This window comes from Triticum urartu, chromosome 5 (assembly GCF_003073215.2).
Source record: "Triticum urartu cultivar G1812 chromosome 5, Tu2.1, whole genome shotgun sequence".
Classification (NCBI taxonomy): domain Eukaryota; kingdom Viridiplantae; phylum Streptophyta; class Magnoliopsida; order Poales; family Poaceae; genus Triticum; species Triticum urartu.
The window spans coordinates 538,153,307-538,173,650 of NC_053026.1; the positions used below are offsets into that span (position 1 = coordinate 538,153,307).

The following is a 20,344-nucleotide window of genomic DNA, read 5'->3' on the forward strand; positions in this document are numbered from 1 at the left end:
CCCCGTTGGGAGGCTTCGGGTGAGCAGCGTCCACGGAGGGAGCCCTTTGTGCGCCCCCACCAACCTCCGAGGTTACCTCGGCCACCAGCGGTTCCTTGCCCACATCTTGCACGGTCGACGACATGCCAACGACCAACAGCAGCGATGGTTTGTACGTATTGCGATCCGGCGGCTTGCTCGGCTCCTTGGGCCGTCCCTGCGGAACCCTAGATGGGTTTTTGTATGCAGACTTGTTCATTCCCTTGTGCCAAGGGTTAGGCCACATAGAATCCAATTTGGACACGGCAGGATCGTAGGGCCCCATGGGGTCGAGCAATCGATCGGCCTACGCAGCCGCAACAGTTCCGACGTCCAGCCCTAGCGTAGACGCGGAGGAGAGGCCACACACGGACGGCGCGGCGTCCGGCGGTGGCGGCGGCGAGGCTGTCGCCTCCATATCGCCAAGGGCGAGAGACCCTGGCGAAAGGGCAGGAATCACAGGGCCCCATGGGGTCGAGCAATCGATCGGCGGACATGGCCATAGCAGTTCCGACGTCCAGCCCTAGCGTAGACGCGGAGGAGAGGCCACGCACGGCTGGCGCGGCGTCCGGCGGCGGCGGCGGCGAGGCTGTCGCCTCCAGATCACCAAGGGCGTGAGACCCTAGCGAAAATAGTCGTACCTTTTTCCTTTTCCCGAAAGAATGCATGTATACGGGCATATGTAATGTCGTCCCTTAAATCATCCACAGACATCCGGACCGAGTCATTCGGACGTTTTATACACCGTTGTGCTGCAAATGTCCACGGACATGTTTGCATGTCGAAATTGTCACAGGTCGGAAACAGACATGCGGAAGGTTTGTGGCGGTCATGATATCTGCATGACCAATCAAAAGCCACCACATACCCCTCTCATCTTCATCCGTGCAAGGCGATTGATAAGGTCCTCTTTGATTTGCATGATTTTCAAAACATAGAGATAGGAAAATGCAATGCCCACTTGAATGCTATTTTTCCAATGGAACGTACTCCTTTCGTTTCTAAATATAAGCCTTTTTAAAGATTCTAGTATGAATTAGATATGAAACAAAATGAGTGAATTTACACTCTAAACTATGTCTATATACATTCATATGTAGTCTGTATTGAAATCTGTAAAAGGGCTTATATTTAGAAACAGAGAGAGTAGTACACTTGACTTCATAGGAAAAATGTCTATAGGATTCAATCATATGAGTCAAATGACCAACATAAGAAAAAACCCTAAAGATTCTAAAGCTAAAAAACCAATGCATTTCCTTTGAATCAAAGGAGCCCCAAATCTTCCAACTTGGCGGAAGGTTGTTTGGCTATTGCTAGCATTTGTCAGAAGGTTTTTTGGCCATTGCTAGCATTTGTCGAAAGGTTGTTTGGCTAGCATCTGGATTTGTCGGAAGCCTTGCTTATGTAACTGGCTATCTCGCAGAAGGCAGTGACTATTTTTTAAGTTAGAGCATCCCGGGCGCCTAAAACCTGCCTCATATGCTCGAGCGGGCCACCTGGTCACTGTCCGGTCACTAAATTTCAACCCAGGCGGGCTCTTCAACGGGCCTCAAACGTCCGGACTTACCGACACCCCTCATATCCAGCCCAAATATGGGGTCGCACGGGCACGCTCGCCACGTCGGACCTGACAGCCCGAACCCATCGCGAATTGCACCAAATCCACCCCGAAGACCTGCCAAATCCATTTGCTATCTCCTCTCTTCTTCCTCCTCTGCATCGTCCATCTCGCGGCTCCGCCATCATGTGCGCTCCGCAGCCATTCATAGCCTTTGCGCCGCCAGCTCTGGCGGAGCAGTCCTCTATCCCGTCCTCGCCGCGGGGGACGTCGTCGCCGGCCGGGACGCCACTTCGATACATCCGGCAACTCTTTGGCTCCGCCTTGCGCTTGATGTGTTCGATACATTGTCTGACCAGATTTTTTGTGATTTTATTAGGAAAAACGTTGGACTCCGATGCTTTGTCGGACGAGGAGTATGGACCTACGGAGCTTGATTAAATGATTCAAGATGAGTTCTTTGATTCCTCTGATTTGGACGAATAAGTGGACATGATCATTCTCATGAGCATGCAAGGGGAAGGGACCAGCAAGTGGAGCATATTGTCAACTTCAAGGGCTCAATCAAAAGGAGAAGAGTGATCAACTAGGATAAGGTGTCTGGAGCAAAGCTACTGCATAGGGACTACTTTGCTCCCAATCCTACTTTCCTGGATGATTCATGGTTTTGTCGTCGTTCTCGCATGCGGAAACCATTATTTTTGCGCATTGTGGAGGGAGTGGAGGCACACGACGGCTACTTCAAGCTCACAAGGGATTGCTACGGACAACTCTCTTTCTCTGCCAAGCAGAAGTGCATGACTGCTCTGAGGATGCTTGCACTTGGTACTACTGCAGATGCCATTGGTTAGATAGTCAGGATGGTAGAGAGCACGTGTCTGAAGACTACTATCAAGTTTACCCGCGCCAGGATGGAGGTGTTTGGACCTCAGAGAACCAAATGAGTAGGACACGGAGAAGTTGTTGGCTATTGGAGAGGCAAGGGGGTTTCCAGAAATGCTCGGATCAATTGATTGCATGCATTGGCAATGGAAGAACTGCCCCAAAGGTTTGAGGGGGAATGTATCAAGGTCACACCAAAGAGGCCACCATCATACTAGAAGCGGTGACATCACATGACTTATGGATTTGGCATATTTTCTTTGAAATGATGGGTTCTCACAATGACATCAACATGCTTCAACGATCTCCGGTGTTCAGGAGGCTTTGCAATGGGGAATCACCACCGTGCAACTACACCATCAACGTCCGATAGTACAACACGGGATACTATCTTTGCCGATGATATCTATCCTCAGTGGGTGGCGTTTGTGAAGACCATATCCGAACCACATGGCAATTACAGAGCCACTTTGCAACAATGCAGGAAGCGGTTAGGAAGGATGTGGAGAGGGCATTTGTGTGCTTCAAGCTCGTTGGGAAATTGTGTGTAGCGCTGCATTGATATGGGAATCAGGAACGTTGTGGCAGCTGATGACATTTTGTGTTATTTTGCATAATATGATTGTCGAGGATGAGGATGATGGTGTAGCCCAAACCACTGATTTTGAAGCACCTGGAGAACAAGTTGAAATCATGGAAGATCAAGATGCAACTCAGATTATGAACTTTCTCCATGTGCATCAGAATCTTCGAGATCATCAGGTACACACGCAGCTACTCAATGATCTTGCGGAGGACATGTGGACCCACAATGGAGACCAAGGAGCTAATGTTTGAGTTGTGCACTTAAAATAAATTTTATGTAAACACTATCTATGCTCGGTACCAACATTTGTTATTTACGTGCGACATTGGCTTTTATGATTGACGTGTATGAATTTGCATGGATTCGAGAGTCCGAATTTGAGATATGTGGATGTCGGGAGCGAAATATGAGGGGCCGTCCGGATGCATCCGCAGGTGTGCCTGGGCGCGTCCGCGAACTTATCGGGGGTTGGATTTGCCAAGTCCGGGTGTAGATACTCTTAATAGAGGCAGGCATATGAGATATAGGGTTGGATGATCGGCTCCCATATTTGTATGCGCCTACGCGTCCGCAAACATCTAGTGAGTTCGATTTAAGCGACCATGTTAGAGATGCCCTTACTCTTCAGGTTTTGTTACATTGCGACACCCATAGGGTCAACACCAAGCCACACAAAAGTACAATTATAGGTTCTACCATAACTAGCCATGAAATGGTTTACAAACTTTTGGCTTCGTATATGGGTAATACAAGTCTCTTTTTTAAAGCCTCATGTCGATCTCTCCTATCTCCCTCCCACCTTTTCCTTATCTTGCTTAACACACCATCATGCATGACCCTATATTTCTCTCACTCCCCCTCTCAAAGTGAATGCTTCTGTTTAGGTTTTTCATTCAACTCCATCCAACAATGAACCATCATGAACGGCCTATTCTCAAGATGATGCTACAAAGTTGCCACCAATCCCATGTAGCAAAAATCACACATAACTTAATGAAAGAAATGAAACACGCAAGAAAGAAGATGATCAACATGGAGGAGACAAAACTTACATGGCTATTGACTCAAATGCCACTTTGGTCCCTGTTCATCACTCAAGCATAATCAACACAAATACTTGTTCATGGACTCTTGGATGCGGCCCATCTATGTTGGAAAGAGCTCTTAGTGTAGTTGATATGGATTGAATGCGGTTCCATGTAGTGCATGTGCACTTGGTACCATGCATGGACTTCCCCCAATAATTCAAGCCCTTTTGATCGGTTTCATATATTGGATCTATAATCGTGTCCAATCAAGCTTGACACAACAAGGCATCTTCTTTGCTCGAGTAGGCATTTTGTCTCTTCATCACTTTCCTTTTTTGAGTGCCCGAGGATTGCCCAACATTAGACAAAGGCAAATTTTAACCATCATCTCCGAAATAGGAGGATCTTGCCCGTCATTGATCATTTGCACCATAATGAAACTGCCATACTAAACTAGGTCCAAAAAATGTTGGCAAAAATAACCCGCATATTTGCTTGAGGCATATCCTCAAACAGTGGACATGTTTGTCGTTGAGCTTGCCAATGTCGTTCGCGATCGTTGGAGCTACGACGACTCATACGTCAGGTTTGGAGAGACAGTTTGGTCTTGTGCGCAGCCGTTCGGGACGCTCAGCCATTGCGAAGGCCGAAACGCCATTAGGCGTGGGCGTGGCGGACACTATCGAAGTTGATGCGACGAACTTCAAGTCGATGACTTCCTTCATCACAGCTGCCTTCTCAGCCTTCTCGCGATCGCGTTGGCCGACACACCGGTCCTTGCGATCGATGCTCTCCGCTTTCGCCGGTGAAATGGTCGGGACCCCCCACGGACTTGGCTGACCCAAGGTCCATGTCGGCGGGCAGGCGTCGGAGCGGGCGTCGGCGGCTAGTATGGCGGAGGAAGGCAGCGGCACAAATGCGAAAAAGGAAGGGCTAGCACGGAAAGGGGTCGATTTAGACAATTTGGAGGCATTTGAGGTGGATCCAATCTATGGCTCGAGATGGCCTAGTCTGTTTAAAGAACACTCTTGTGTCCGGGCATTGTCTGGTCTGTCCCACGCACAAGCAGGAAATGGATTCGGTTAGAAATGCTTAAAAAGTCATGCTGCGAGCTGCAGTTCGGAGCAGAGCGGGCAAAGCAAAGGCAGAGGCAGAGCCAGCCAGGAAGGAGGCCAGAACGGGAAAACCGCACCGAGTGGCACCAAAAATGCTCCATTTCTCCATCCCCCCCTTCGTCGTCCCGTTCCCCCACCCTTCTCTCTCTCCTCCACCTCGATCGTCCGTCCTTGGTCTCTCCCCCGTCTCCGTCCCCCCGTTCGTCTCCTCCGCTCCAACCAAAACCAAAGCGGCCACCCCCAGATTTGCACCCCGCCCCCCAGGGACACCCCGAATTCCCCGTTCCATCCCACCCCCGCACCGCCCGGCCGGCCTCCCGAATTCCCACTCTCGCCCCAAATCTCCCGGAGGCACCGCCTCGGGCCGCGCGCGCGCGCGCTCTCCCTCCCCCATCCCTTCCTCCACCTCCCTCCCCACGCGCTCCCTCGCGATCGCATCGCGGCAGGCCGGACAAGCGGGACCCGACAAATCGCGCCGGGCGGGGGAATCTAGGGTTCCGCCGGCCGCCCGGCTCACGGCTCTGGCGCTGGCGGCCGGGCCCGCGCCTCCTAGGCCGGCGCGTCGGGGGATCTCGGGCCCCGCCGGCCAACCCTAGCGGGACGAGGCTAGGCGGCCATGGACGTGGACTCGCGCATGACGACGGAGTCGGACTCCGACTCCGACGCGACCACCGCCGCCGCGCTGGGCCGAGGCTCCGGGAGCGAGACCTCCTCCTCGTCCGCCCCGTCGACGCCCGGGACGCCCACGGCGGCTCCGGCCTCTCCGGCCGTGGCAGGATCGGGGCCGAGGCCGGCGCCAGGGTACACCGCGGTGAACGCGGTGATCGACAAGAAGGAGGACGGCCCGGGGTGCCGCTGCGGCCACACGCTCACGGCAGTGCCGGCTGTCGGGGAGGAGGGCTCGCCCGGCTACGTCGGGCCGCGGCTCATCCTCTTCGGCGGCGCAACCGCGCTAGAGGGCAACTCTGCAACGCCTCCCTCCTCAGCTGGCAGCGCTGGGATCCGTAATGCCTTTTATCCCGTGCCTTGTCATTTCTAATGGTCTCCCACTGTCGAACAGTGTTTGGTTTACAGACTTTGAGATTTCAGTTTGAAATGAAAATGAATTCCGGGCTTCAGGCCATTCACCGAGAAGTCATGCTATTTTGTGGGTGAAGTCGGCCTGAAAGCTAATTTTGAGTGGGTCTAGAAAGCTGAAATTCAGCTATTACTTCTATTCAGGAATTAGATTCGAGCTATTTTGATGAATTGGATTTGCTCAACTCAAATGCTGGATATAGTTACTGCTGGTTGGTAGGTTTTTAATACCAAATTGATTCCCTGCACTAGAATGCTCAATGCCGTTTCAGGTAGCACTAAAATTGAGTAGTAAAACAACTTTCTGAATAATCCCCTATCCCGTGGACAATTTTTCTTTCAACTCTACCATATAAAGTTGCCAAATGTTTATAGGATTATAGTTGGCTGGTTGGTTTGCAGGAACATTCTACTGTCTCCAATCATGTGCTATCTCTAGTTGTGCCTATTCTATGAAGATAGCAGGCGGAACCATTTTTTTTTATCTAAGCAAAATAGGAGCGTAATGAAACTTCTTCAAGATCTGTCACTGACATGAAGTTAGTGGCTTTCTCTTTTGAGTGCCAACTTGTGTAATCTTTTGGGAAGAATCATTTGAATCTTAAAATACAAGTTTACTTGTTCCAGTGTCCAAATCATTCTCTGCAATGCAAAAGTAGATGATCTTATCTGGCGAGCAAATTCTCATCTTATTCCAGTCAAATACATAGGCGACTATCTCAACGGTCTCCTTGGTCGCAGGTCTTGCCGGTGCCACAGCAGATGTCCACTGTTACGATGTATTATCAAATAAGTGGAGCAGGTAGGGTATTCTATAAATGGTTTCCTGCTCTTTTTCTTTCTCTTTTTCAACATCTCATACTTGGGCTGCTACTTCAGTAAAGTCTTCACAACTCTTCTCTTCTAGGGTACCATGATAGTTCGATTTTTAGCACTCAAAAAATCAGCTAACCTGATCACAATACTACTTTGTCAGGCTTACTCCACTTGGTGAGCCTCCTTCACCAAGAGCTGCACATGTAGCAACCGCGGTTGGAACCATGGTTGTCATTCAGGTATATGTTTTTTTTACTAATGGCGTGTCAATTTAGTGACCAGACTGGATTGTTCGAGATAACTAGTCTGCTATTAGTACTTGTTTTTACCGTTTAAAACACCCACAACCCTCCACTATTCCCAAGCTAATCTAACCAAGGTAACTGCAATATCATAATTGTTTAAAACCATGGGCTTCATTTTGTAAGGGGTTCTCTTTATTGCTTACAAGTCTTTATGGAGGTAAACCATTAAATATCTCGTCTTTCTTTCATCATTTCTTGCCATCCAGGGTGGAATTGGCCCAGCTGGTTTATCTGCGGAGGACCTTCATGTTCTAGATCTTACACAACAGAGACCACGATGGCACAGGTGATTATTCTTCTTCACTAATTTGATTTGAGAGTTTTATTTCTTCATTATCTCTCCTGAGGGTGGTATACTCTTTATAGAGTGGTGGTTCAAGGACCTGGTCCAGGTCCACGATATGGACATGTGATGGCCTTGGTTGGACAGAGGTTCTTGTTGACAATAGGTGGAAATGATGGTAGGCAATTGCTCCTTAAATATTTGTCAAGATTGAGATAAATATTCCTAGTATTTCCCTGAATGGTGTTGGTACTTGGGCGGTTTTCATTTGCTTAGGGAAGCGGCCTCTGGCGGATGTATGGGCTCTTGATACGGCTGCTAAGCCATATGAATGGAGGAAACTTGAACCAGAAGGTGAAGGACCACCACCATGCATGTAAGTGTGGCTAACAGAAATGAAAAATGCTTCATGTGGTAAAGTACATTGGTGAGCTACAAATAATGTATTAGTGACAGTGGCTTGACATATTATAACTTTTCCTGACAATACACCTATGTTGCTTCTAAATTACCATCTTGTACAACTTTACTCCATTGTTAAGCTATCTTTAATTAATATTTTGCTGCTATTTATTTTGTATGGTAATGGTACAGAGTAGCATGATGTGGCAAAGTTAACAACCCTATTGCCCATTCAGTTTGTTGTGATCCAACTTCTGCATTTAGGTCATATTCTTTTATATTATTTTACTGGAAGTAGAACTGGTTTTTATTTTCTTTCACTAAACGTACACGTGGTATTGTTCTTCAGGTATGCCACTGCCAGTGCACGATCTGATGGTCTACTTTTACTCTGCGGTGGGAGGGATGGTAATAGTGTGGTAAGTGAAACAATTCTGACATAATCATAAAATCCTCTGTTCCAAAATACACAACATTTTAAACATGGTATGATGGTCTAATTGATGCAATTTTGATAGTCTTTTTATGTGAATGTATAATTAAATTTAAAATAGAATTGGAATTGCGATTTTTTGTGACAAATGTAATAATATTATTCTTGTTTTACCAATCTCAGCAATCTTCATATATAGAATCACGAATAGCGAAAGTTACATATGACTGCAAGTTTTCTAGGACTATATCTATTTTGCAATGGAAGTAGTAGTATGTTTGAACCTCTTGCTGTAGCTAAGTTTATATGACTAAATGAAAAGGAAACATGGAATTAAATAATTGGGCATTTTGAGCGTTTCTAGTGAGGCAGCTGGTGCTTTCCATGATGTGGAATTTTCTTTGTTACTATGTTAATTATGCCACCTCGAAGTGATCATGGTTATGGGTGGCAAGTAGTTAATGCATATGTGTTTATTGCTCAAATGATGCAAGTGATACAATTACCGTGAAGTAATGGCCTGAATTTCCAGATGTCTAATTACACTTGATTAGTAAAAGTAGCACATATTTCTGTTGCACCGCTTCTGTGTCTTTAATATCAGTATTAGGAGTGATGAATAGATCTTAGATCCCATATAGCTCATATTCTTAAGAATGTACCCTCCTTGTTAAACTATCAGCCACTATCAAGTGCATATGGTCTCGCGAAACATAGAGATGGGCGCTGGGAGTGGGCAATAGCCCCTGGTGTCTCTCCGTCACCAAGATACCAACATGCAGCTGTAAGACATTCATCCCTATTTTTTCTTAATAAAAATGTTATCCAGCGTGGTGTGTGTCTAATGCCTGTTCTTGTGTTTAGGTTTTCGTGAATGCACGTCTTCATGTGTCAGGAGGTGCTCTTGGAGGTGGTCGGATGGTAGAGGACTCCTCAAGTGTTGCAGGTTCCAATTTTGAAATTTTTGAAATTACCTTTGTTTTTCAATATCAGTTTAACAATCTGGGTATGAAACCATTCATTCTGACCTCATAGTTTGTGCTGATGACTGGCAGAATCTATAGGAAGTCGGTCTCTTTTAGTTTGTCTGAATGTTAGCATGTAAAATGTTAAAGATCCTTTTGTGGATTTCTAGTATTCATCTATACCAATATAAAAAGACCCAAAGGGGTAGATCCAATTAATCTCGGCCATCAAATCATATTAATCCAACGACCTAGACTGCTTTAATGTCGAGCGCTCAACACGTTTAGCGTGCAGTTAATTTCATACCAAATATAGTGCTAATCACATAATAACGCGCAAATAATATCCTACTTAATATCCGCATGCACTTAATATACTTCCAAATTAACGTGCATTGCACGTACACATTGACTAGTTGTCTAAAAAAGACCTGAACTATTGTAAGTACTTGAAAACTCCAGTACTTTCAGTATTATAATTTTGCAAATCATAACTTAAACATCACTTGCTAATTATGTCAATCTCTGTAAGATGTTTGAATAGCAAAACATTCCTGTAGTTCACTCTTGTCACCCATGGTTGCTGATATGAGCCAATTTTTCTGCCTCTTTTCCTAGCAGCCTAGCACAATTTTTCTGCCTCTTTTCCTAGCAGCCTAGCACTGAATTTATCTTTGGTCATTTAAAGTTATATCAGCATCAAAGTTAATTACTTTAGCTATGTACAAAAATTATGATGAGACTCCTGCAATTTTCATATAACTTCGTACCATTCTACCTGATTCCAGTGCTGGACACGGCTGCTGGAGTTTGGTGCGACACGAAGTCAGTTGTCACAACTCCCAGGACAGGAAGATATAGTGCGGATGCAGCAGGAGGTGATGCTGCTGTTGAACTTACGCGACGGTGTAGGCATGCAGCAGCTGCTGTTGGCGACTTAATATTCCTTTATGGAGGTTTACGGGGAGGTAAGCTGATAATTGTGCACAGAAACATGCATTTTCTTTCATGCAGTTCTATGAATCTGATCTCCCAAAGCTCCCCACTTTTGCTACTTGCTAGGTAAACTTGTTTGCTATCATTAATAATTCTATATATTGCAAATCAACCAAGACCTATCCATTTATCCCCACATTGCATTTCGTGCATGTGTGCTGAGCTTTGACTTTGCTGGTGCCATCACTTTACACATTCAGAGTCTACTTGTTTCATACTAATATTTGATTTGTGAGCACGTGACCTCACAACCTATGTTTTTGCTTAGATGAAATGCCATATATTATTTTCAATTCACCCTGATCAAATAAAATAGTGTTCTCTGACATGTATGAACTTACTAAAGGTCCATCACGTGGTACTCCATGACGGACAATTACTTAACTTACAAATGTATATTGTTCACACCTTGGTTGTTTGGTACTTGTAGGATGATTGTATGTTCTATGTGAATGACGTTTACGATATTAGCATCCGCCCCTGCTAGTTATCAAATTCATTGTATGGTTAACAGATGCCGTGGACTGGTTGTCCCCAGATGTAATGTCTAAATAAGTTGCCATTCATTTTGATTCCTCTTGCTATGTCATTTTTGTCTCATTTACTATCATTTAATGGGACATACACTACCAGTCCATTAGTTCTATCCTGAGCACATTAGGAATGACTGGCCACTACACTCTTTCTGTCGTACACATTCTTTGGGGTCTGAGGTTAATTTTGTTGATAGTTCACATTAGTACTGTTGTCATACTCCTTCATTCTTTTGTCTGAAGCACTTAAAAATATCTTCAATAATGTACAATAATTTATATAGTTTTCAGTTGTTTAAAGTACATTCATATTTGCCTGTTCAGAATAATTGTCTGTATTTTTACTTTTATTTCGTAATGTTTAATGCTATCACATTTACCTATTTTGTGCTAACATCTTAGGACTACCAATGTAGGTGTATTGCTAGATGATCTTCTTGTGGCTGAAGATCTTGCTGCCGCAGAAACGACAACTGCTGCTAATCACGCAGCGGCAAGTTCAGCAGCTACTGACACACAAGCTGGAAAGGCACCTGGAAGATATGCTTACAATGATGAACGTACAAAACAGGCAGCTTCAGAATCAGCTCCAGATGGATCTGTAGTTCTTGGAACACCAGTTGCTCCTCCTCTTAATGGGGACATGTATACTGATATTAGCCCTGAGAACGCCGTACCGCAGGGACAGAGGTACACTCCATTTGTTTCATGAGTGTGTTCTGTGATCTTTCATTAGCAAGTTGGCATTTGTTTCCAAATTATTATTTTGATTTTTTTGTTCAAAATTAATTACATCACAGGAGATCAAGTAAAGGTGTTGATTACTTGGTCGAAGCATCAGCAGCAGAGGCAGAGGCAATTAGTGCTACTTTAGCTGCTGTAAAGGCTAGGCAGGTTAATGGTGAGGCAGAAGAGTTGTCTGACAAGGAGCAGTCTCCAGATTCTTCATCAAGCAACAAACATTCAAGCCTCATTAAACCAGACGCTGCACTTTCAAATAACATGACACCTCCACCTGGTGTTCGGTTGCACCACAGAGCTGTGAGTACTGAATAGGCCATATGTTGCATTTTGTTGTATCATTTGTAGTCCATTTGTTTTATTTGGCAGTTTATTTTATATCAGGTCAGTGCACTGATACATTTGGCAGTGCTTGTTACCCGTGTAGCTAAAGCCACTTTTGCATCACGTCAGATGACATGCTCTTTTTTTTCTTCTGACAGGTGGTAGTGGCTGCGGAAACTGGAGGTGCCTTAGGTGGCATGGTCAGACAGCTTTCGATTGACCAGTTTGAAAACGAAGGAAGAAGGGTCAGCTATGGCACACCTGAGAATGCAACTGCTGCAAGGAAGTTGCTTGACCGCCAGATGTCCATTAATAGTATTCCTAAAAAGGTACCGTTTCATATCCAAAATATGGCCACATTTGAATCAAAGCTAATGTGTGTTCTCTGGTCTAAAGCTAGGCATCTATGTACAAAAACAAATAAATATCTGGTAGCTTATTTGCTATGGTAATGAGCCTTGGTGATGTAGAAGTTTTAGTTCTCAATGTAGGCATTGGCTGTGATACTTACTGTTCTTCATGTCATCTGTATATTCACTTCGTGTTCTGTTTGCTGCTATACATATCCAGGTGATTGCATCTCTGTTGAAACCTCGCGGCTGGAAGCCTCCCGTGCGAAGGCAGTTCTTCTTGGACTGCAATGAGATTGCAGATCTGTGTGATAGTGCTGAGAGAATATTTTCAAGTGAACCAAGTGTTTTGCAACTTAAAGCTCCCATTAAAATATTTGGTGATTTACATGGTCAATTTGGTGACCTTATGCGATTGTTTGATGAGTATGGTTCTCCTTCAACGGCTGGAGACATCGCGTAAGTTCTTGCTTTTGAGTGATAAAGATGTCACTTTTCTTAATTCTTTTTGCTAATAGCTATGGTGCTTTTCGATATGCCAAACACCAAGAGAAATTTTGATGCCATATCTAATATTACCTCTCTCATAAAGCTTGTCTTAGATTTGTCTAGATACAGATGTATCTAACACTAAAACGTGTCTAGATACATCCGTATCTAGACAAATGTAAGACAAGCTTTTTGGGACGGAGGGGGTATTTTTTCGGAAACACCATATCTGATATTTTTTTAGTGCACTAATCTCTAGAACTTCAACCCTGATTTAGAATTAGTTTTGTTCCCTGTTCGTTGTCTCTAATAAATATCACTGTCCCTTGAATATAGTAGTTTAGAGATGATATTTTGGAGGGGGTAGTTTAGTCATCTTCAGCTCGCTTATTGTCTTGTCTTAACCTGCAGGTACATTGATTATCTCTTCTTGGGTGATTATGTGGATCGTGGGCAGCACAGTTTAGAAACTATGTCCCTTCTTCTTGCTTTGAAGGTAGTAATCAGCAACTTTTAGACCTGTTCTTCTATGCCGTTTATTTAAATTGTAATATCTAAACAATTGTACATTTCAGGTTGAATATCCGCAAAACGTACATTTAATTCGTGGAAATCATGAGGCCGCTGACATTAACGCTTTATTTGGCTTCCGAATAGAGTGTATAGAGCGAATGGTAACTTTTTCTTTGTATACTGTATTTCGTCCAATATCACCTTTTATCTTTTCTTACATGTGTGTGTTCTTTGCTGAAAATATAGGGCGAAAGAGATGGCATCTGGACATGGCATCGTATGAATAGGCTATTTAACTGGCTTCCTTTGGCTGCACTCATAGAAAAGAAAATTATCTGTATGCATGGTGGCATCGGTCGCTCAATCAACCATGTAGAACAGATCGAGAATCTTCAGAGACCAATTACCATGGAAGCAGGCTCGGTTGTCCTCATGGATCTTCTATGGTCAGCATTTCAACAACTTACACTAATATTTACCCTTAGCCGGAGTGTTTTGTTGATCCATGATCTTGCTGGGATGCTTACAGGTCTGATCCAACAGAAAATGACAGCGTTGAAGGATTAAGACCAAATGCTCGGGGGCCTGGTCTTGTTACATTTGGGGTTAGTACTCCCTATTCCTTATATTGATGAATTCATCTCCCCTTTCCTTTGTCCCCTTTGATTTCTGAAGCTAACACGTGTTGTTGACACAGCCTGATCGTGTAATGGAGTTCTGTAACAACAACGACCTTCAATTAATTGTACGAGCACATGAGTGCGTGATGGATGGCTTTGAGCGCTTTGCTCAAGGCCACCTGATCACTCTTTTCTCAGCAACAAATTATTGCGGTGAGAATATGATTTAACAATATTTGGTCTCACTCTCTTGGCTCAGTTTGTGATAGATTTGCATGGTATGTACACAGGTACTGCAAACAATGCTGGTGCAATCTTAGTTTTGGGTAGAGATCTTGTAGTTGTTCCAAAACTAATTCATCCTTTGCCTCCTGCAATCACATCACCTGAGACCTCACCAGATCAGATCGAAGATACATGGATGCAGGTAAAACACTATTTTGTTGGAAAGACATTTCTTTATTTGAACTAGCCAGATTGCTTTGGTCCATGTGTTGACTATGTTATACATTAAATGGCATTCAGGAGCTGAATGCAAATAGGCCAGCAACTCCAACCAGGGGCCGTCCCCAAGCAGTGGCAAATGATCGAGGTGCTCTTGCCTGGATATAGTAGCTTCATCAGACATTGGTTAATATGATCCATCTGAAGTCTTACTCAGCGGAATCTTGCCCCTTCTCTGCACAAGAAAATGATTTATGTTTGAGAGACTGGTTTTAGCTCACAGCCATGCCAAAATAGAATCATCTACAAGAAAGTGGAAGTTACTACAAAGATGAGGAATATAACTTCATCTAGGTCAGCGCTAATTACGAGCTCTCCAAGCTGTTTCCCTAGCATGAGAAGTATGGCATATCAACTCAGAGGTTCTCTGAAGAGCCGCTGAGGCTTCACTTGTATATACCCAGCTTGCCGGTGGATATAATGGGGTGTATGTGTTTTTTTGCTTCCAATTGGAATGGCAAAAGGAAATAGTGTTATTGTACTAGGTATTCTTTCTGTTCCCTTTTGGGGGTGGGGGTCTAGGGTTCTGATTTTGCAAAGGTGTTGTTGAGTTGCCACAGGGACTGGATCGTGGTCTAGTCGTGTATAATAGCTCTGCCTGCTACTTTTGTCCCGGCATGCCCACTGTAATTTCAGCCTGCCGCTGATGTGTACAATTTTTGTGTTTGAAGTTTTGGCCGTTGAACGGAGGTCGTGATTTGATTTATTGGAGGCAAAAAGGGTGTTACTTCGTTGTTTTGGATGTGTACGGAAAACTCCCTCTATAATAGTGGTCTAAACGCTCTTGTATTAGTTTACGGAGGGAGTACCTTTTACTGAATGCTTGTTGTGGTGATCTGGAATGGGAATCTGCTACCCTGAGCACCGTGCTGGAGAATTTGGTTCATGTATTGAGAGGCGGCTGCTATGTGGACCCAACAGGTTACGAGGTCTTATGTCCGTCATGTATACATACGAGTCTTCAATGACTGCGTCAAGTACGCACCATTTGATGGGTTTACACTTGAGAACCATTCTCACTTGTGTACATACGGGTCTCCAGTGACTGCGCCAAGTACACGACACTTGGCTCATGTACTAAGAGGATGCCATATGGGCCCCAGCTTGTTACGAAGTTGACTCCAATCGTATACATGCGAGTCTATCATGATCACGCCAAGTATGCAACATTTGGCTCCTGTACTGAGAGGTTCACATATCTAGGCCCTAGAAGGCTGAAGCTACACAGCGTAGGTGCGACTGACCCGAGAAATCGGGTAAAAAACATCACTCTCACTTCTGTCATGAATAATCTTGCCATAGGTTGTCCAAAGAATATCATATACAAGTGTTTGAGCGGGGTGTGGGTGCCCTTCTAGGACTAATTTCTGAGACATTGTCATGTATTTTCATCACCCCCCTAAAGCGTGAGCACATGTGTGACAATACGGCATTTTTCGTTATGGATGTGTTCCTACTATGACACTTTTTTTTTCATCTGGCCCCTTTTTCACGGACGCATGTTTTTCTTGTATACTGGTAGTGGTTTGTTTTTATGTGGAAAATTGGACTTGGGTTCATAGGTTCACTAGTAGTATATCTCTCCCAATAACAACAGCACAAAAATATAAGCATAGGTATGTGTATGACAAATAATAAATCTGGTGCCATGATATTATATAGACAATACGTCCATGAATCTATTGACCAACGTCTGTCTGCAAACTTCTATAGCTAATACTACACCATTCAACCGGGATCCCTCCGCATATCAGGTCCTATGTAATAAAATAGAGCATTGCATTAAGGAACATGACATATAATTAACAATACATCCCCCTCACCTCTAGCTCATAACCGAGACAACGGGTCAACAATATTATTATCCTTAGTGGCCCAAATACAATTATAAGCTTTTTTTTCTCTTACTGTCACCGAGGTACTTCCCTTACCAAGATTTGCCACATCTAATGTGCACCACTCCCACTATTTCATCTGAACCAAGGGGTTAGACTAATGATTCGAAGAAGAAAATATGCATCGATAAGACATATAAAATACTGCATATAATCTGATCATAAAGTAATAATTAATCACACAACAAAAGTAACCGCTAGAATTATAACATATATCACAATCATGTTACGAAGCTCATGTGATTTTTGTATTGAAAAATGAGGGGAGAGATTGCTACTTAGCCAGTTCTACAAACTCATAGTCCAGTGGGTGATGTCTCAAACTTATCTATAATTTTAGTTATGTTCATGCTACTTTTATATCATTTCGGCACAGTTTTATACCAACTTTTTGGACTAACCTATTAATTCAGTGCCTAGTGCCAGTTGCTATTTTTCATGCTTTTGGACTTTCAAAAAATCACCACTTTCGAGGATGATTTTTTTGGAAAAATATTTCTAGAAGTTTAATCGAGGAGCTAAAGGGATTAGAGACCAGCAGAGGGGGTATCTATGGGCCCCACATGCCCCTGGCTCGCGGTCTAGGGCAGGGCAATGAGGTGGGGGTGCATGGGCCCCACAGGGCGCCCCTAAAACACCTCTTTCTTCTGCCGCCTTTATATTTTCCCGGAACCTCCCATAAGATTTATTAAGGATTTTTCATGCTACCGTCACCTCCTATTCCACGACGATCCAATCTGGAGGCCTTTCCCGTTACTCCATCGGAGGGGGAATTCATCGTTGGAGCCATCTTCATCGCCCGTGTTGCCACCATGTCCATGTGTGAGTAGTCCCCCTTGGACTATGAGTCGATAACAATATCTAGATGGCATCCTCTCTCCTTTGTTCGTCAACAAATATCACATGAGCTTCCTAATATGATTGTGATCCATCTGATGTTATTAATGGTGTGTTTGTTGCGTGTGTTGAATTAGCACTTTATGATTAGATTTATATTTTTTTTTGGATTCATATGAGCTCCTTGTTGCATGATTTATAGATATATATATGCTCTCTCATCTATTAGTCTTTGCAATAGTCGTGTTTAGATTAATGATTTCCAAGAGGGAGTGTGTACGCTAATTAGGTTTAACCTTGCAAGTATATGCTTCCTCCGTTCCATAAGGTAGTGCATATAGATTTTTTGAAAAGTCAAACCTCACAAAGTTTGACCATGTTTGTGGAGAAAAACATTTACATCTAGAATGCCAAACATATATCATTAGATTCATTGTAAGATGTAGTTTCATATTTTGTATATTTGGTATTGTGGATATAAATAATTTTCTCTATAAACTTGGTCAAAATTTGCAATGTTTGACTTTCTAAAAAGTATATACGCACTGCATTATGGAACGGAGGGAGTATCTCAATGACAGAAAGAAAAAAATATCTTGTATTGTGCTATTGCCATCAATGATAAAAAAGATAGTTGTGCAGCTGTCTTGGTGATGAATTGGTGGTAAAGACAATATATTATCAACATTATGTCACCTCGCTTAATGTGATGCTCCGCTTTTACTTAATGCTTTCCGAAGCAAAGGCTGAAAATTTTACTAAACTATTTTCGGAGGAAAAGAAACTGGCAGCCAGAAGTGGGGGCCAGAGGGGATATTGGGGAACGTAGTAATTCAAAAAATTTCCTACGATCACGCAAGATCTAACTAGGAGATGCATAGCAACGAGAGGGGAGAGTGTGTCCACGTACCCTCGTAGACCGAAAGCGGAAGCGTTTAGTAACACGGTTGATGTAGTCGAACGTCTTCACGATCCAACCGATCCAAGTACCGAACGTACGAGACCTTCGTGTTCAGCACACGTTTAGCACGATGACGTCCCTCGAGCTCTTGATCCAGTTGAGGACGAGGGAGAGTTTCCTCAGCACGACGCCATGGCGACGGTGATGATGAAGTTACCGACGCAGGGCTTCACCTAAGCACTACAACGATATGACCGAGGTGTTAAACTATGGAGTGGGGCACCGCACACGGCTAAGAGATTGTCTGTTGTGCCTTTGGGGTGCCCCCGCCTTCGTATATAAAGGGGAGGGGGGAGGAGGAGGTGGCCGGCCAAGCGGGGCGCGCCATGGGGGGGAGTCCTACTTGGACTCCTAGTCCAAGTAGGATTCAACCCCCCTTCCTTCCTTCCACCGAAGAGGAAAAGGGGAAAGGAGAGAGAGGGAGAAGGAAAGAGGGGGGCCGCCCCCCTCCCCTAGTCCAATTCGGTTTGGGTAAGAGGGGGGGGGCGCCTCCCCACGTGGCCTTCCTTCTCTCCTCCAATATGGCCCAATAGGCCCAATACTTCCTCCCGGGGGGTTCCGGTAACCCCTCGGTACTCCGGTAAAATATCTGAATCACTCGGAACCATTCCGATGTCCGAATATAACCTTCCAATATATGAATCTTTACCTCTCGACCATTTAGAGACTCCTCGTCATGTCCGTGATCTCATCCGGGACTCCAACAAACTTCGGTCATCAAATCACATAACTCATAATACAAATCATCATCGAACGTTAAGCGCGCGGACCCTACAGGTTCGAGAACTATGTAGACATGACTGAGACACATCTCCGGTCAATAACCAATAGCGGAACCTGGATTCTCATATTGGCTCCTACATATTCTATGAAGATCTTTATCGGTCAAACCGCATAACGACATACGTCATTCCCTTTGTCATCCGTATGTTACTTGCCCGATATTTGATCGTCGGTATCATCATACCTAGTTCAATCTCGTTACCGGCAAGTCTCTTTACTCATTCCATAATGCATCATCCCATAACTAACTCATTAGTCACATTGCTTGCAAGGCTTATAGTGATGTGCATTACCGAGAGGGCCCAGAGATACCTCTTCGATACTCGGAGTGACAAATCCTAATCTTGATCTATGCCAACTCAACAAACACCATCGGAGACACCTATAGAGCACCTTTATAATCATCCAGTTATGTTGTGACATTTGATAGCACACAAAGTGTTCCTCCGGTATTCGGGAGTTGCATAATCTCATAGTCAGAGGAATATGTATAAGTCATGAAGAAAGCAATAGCAATAAAACTAAATGATCATAATGCTAAGCTAATGGATGGGTCTTGTCCATCACATCATTCTCTAATGATGTGATCTCATTCATCAAATAACAACACATGTCTATGGTCAGGAAACTTAACCATCTTTGATTAACGAGCTAATCAAGTAGAGGCATACCAGGGACACTCTGTTTGTATATGTATTCAACAAGTACTAAGTTTCCGGTTAATACAATTCTAGCATGAATAATAAACATTTATCATGATATAAGGAAATATAAATAACAACTTTATTATTGCCTCTAGGGCATATTTCCTTCATTCTCCCACTTGCACTAGAGTGAATAATCTAGATTACATAGTAATGATTCTAACACCCATGGAGTCTTGGTGCTGATCATGTTTTGCTCGTGAGAGAGGCTTAGTCAACGGGTCTGCAACATTCAGATCTGTATGTATCTTGCAAATTTCTATGTCCCCCTCCTTGACTTGATCGCGGATGGAATTGAAGCGTCTTTTGATGTGTTTGGTTCTCTTGTGAAATCTGGATTCCTCCGCGAAGGCAATTGCTCCAGTATTGTCACAACCGATTTTCATTGGACCCGATGCGCTAGGTATTACACCTAGATCGGATATCAACTCCTTCATTTGCTGCTTCCGAAGCAGCTATGTACTCTGCTTCACACGTAGATCCCGCCACGATGCTCTGCTTGGAACTGCACCAACTGACAGCTCCACCATTCAATATAAATACATATCCGGTTTGTGACTTAGGGTCATCCGGATCAGTGTCAAAGCTTGCATTGACGTGACCATTTACGGCAAGCTCTTTGT

General features: G+C 44.1%; 1 protein-coding gene across 1 annotated transcript; it reads left to right on the forward strand.

The window, feature by feature from the left end:
* Positions 1-5,324: 5,324 nt before the first annotated feature.
* On the forward strand, positions 5,325-15,279 carry LOC125510508 (serine/threonine-protein phosphatase BSL2 homolog). The gene is made up of 21 exons (XM_048675716.1): positions 5,325-6,194; positions 7,009-7,069; positions 7,244-7,322; positions 7,595-7,674; positions 7,755-7,849; positions 7,948-8,047; positions 8,423-8,492; positions 9,189-9,290; positions 9,371-9,452; positions 10,260-10,439; positions 11,417-11,690; positions 11,801-12,041; positions 12,224-12,394; positions 12,636-12,874; positions 13,316-13,400; positions 13,480-13,578; positions 13,664-13,863; positions 13,947-14,022; positions 14,115-14,250; positions 14,328-14,464; positions 14,563-15,279. The coding sequence occupies exons 1-21, from the start codon at positions 5,807-5,809 to the stop codon at positions 14,647-14,649; spliced, it is 2,982 nt and encodes a 993-aa protein (XP_048531673.1). The 5' UTR covers positions 5,325-5,806; the 3' UTR covers positions 14,650-15,279.
* The last annotated feature ends 5,065 nt before the right edge of the window (positions 15,280-20,344 follow it).

Coding starts and splice junctions, on each gene's coding strand:
- LOC125510508 (XM_048675716.1), top strand. CDS start 5,807: ATGGACGTGGACTCGCGCATGACGACGGAGTCGGACTCCGACTCCGAC. Junction 12,395..12,635: donor TTAATAGTATTCCTAAAAAG/GTACCGTTTCAT, acceptor ATACATATCCAG/GTGATTGCATCTCTGTTGAA. Junction 14,465..14,562: donor TCGAAGATACATGGATGCAG/GTAAAACACTAT, acceptor AATGGCATTCAG/GAGCTGAATGCAAATAGGCC.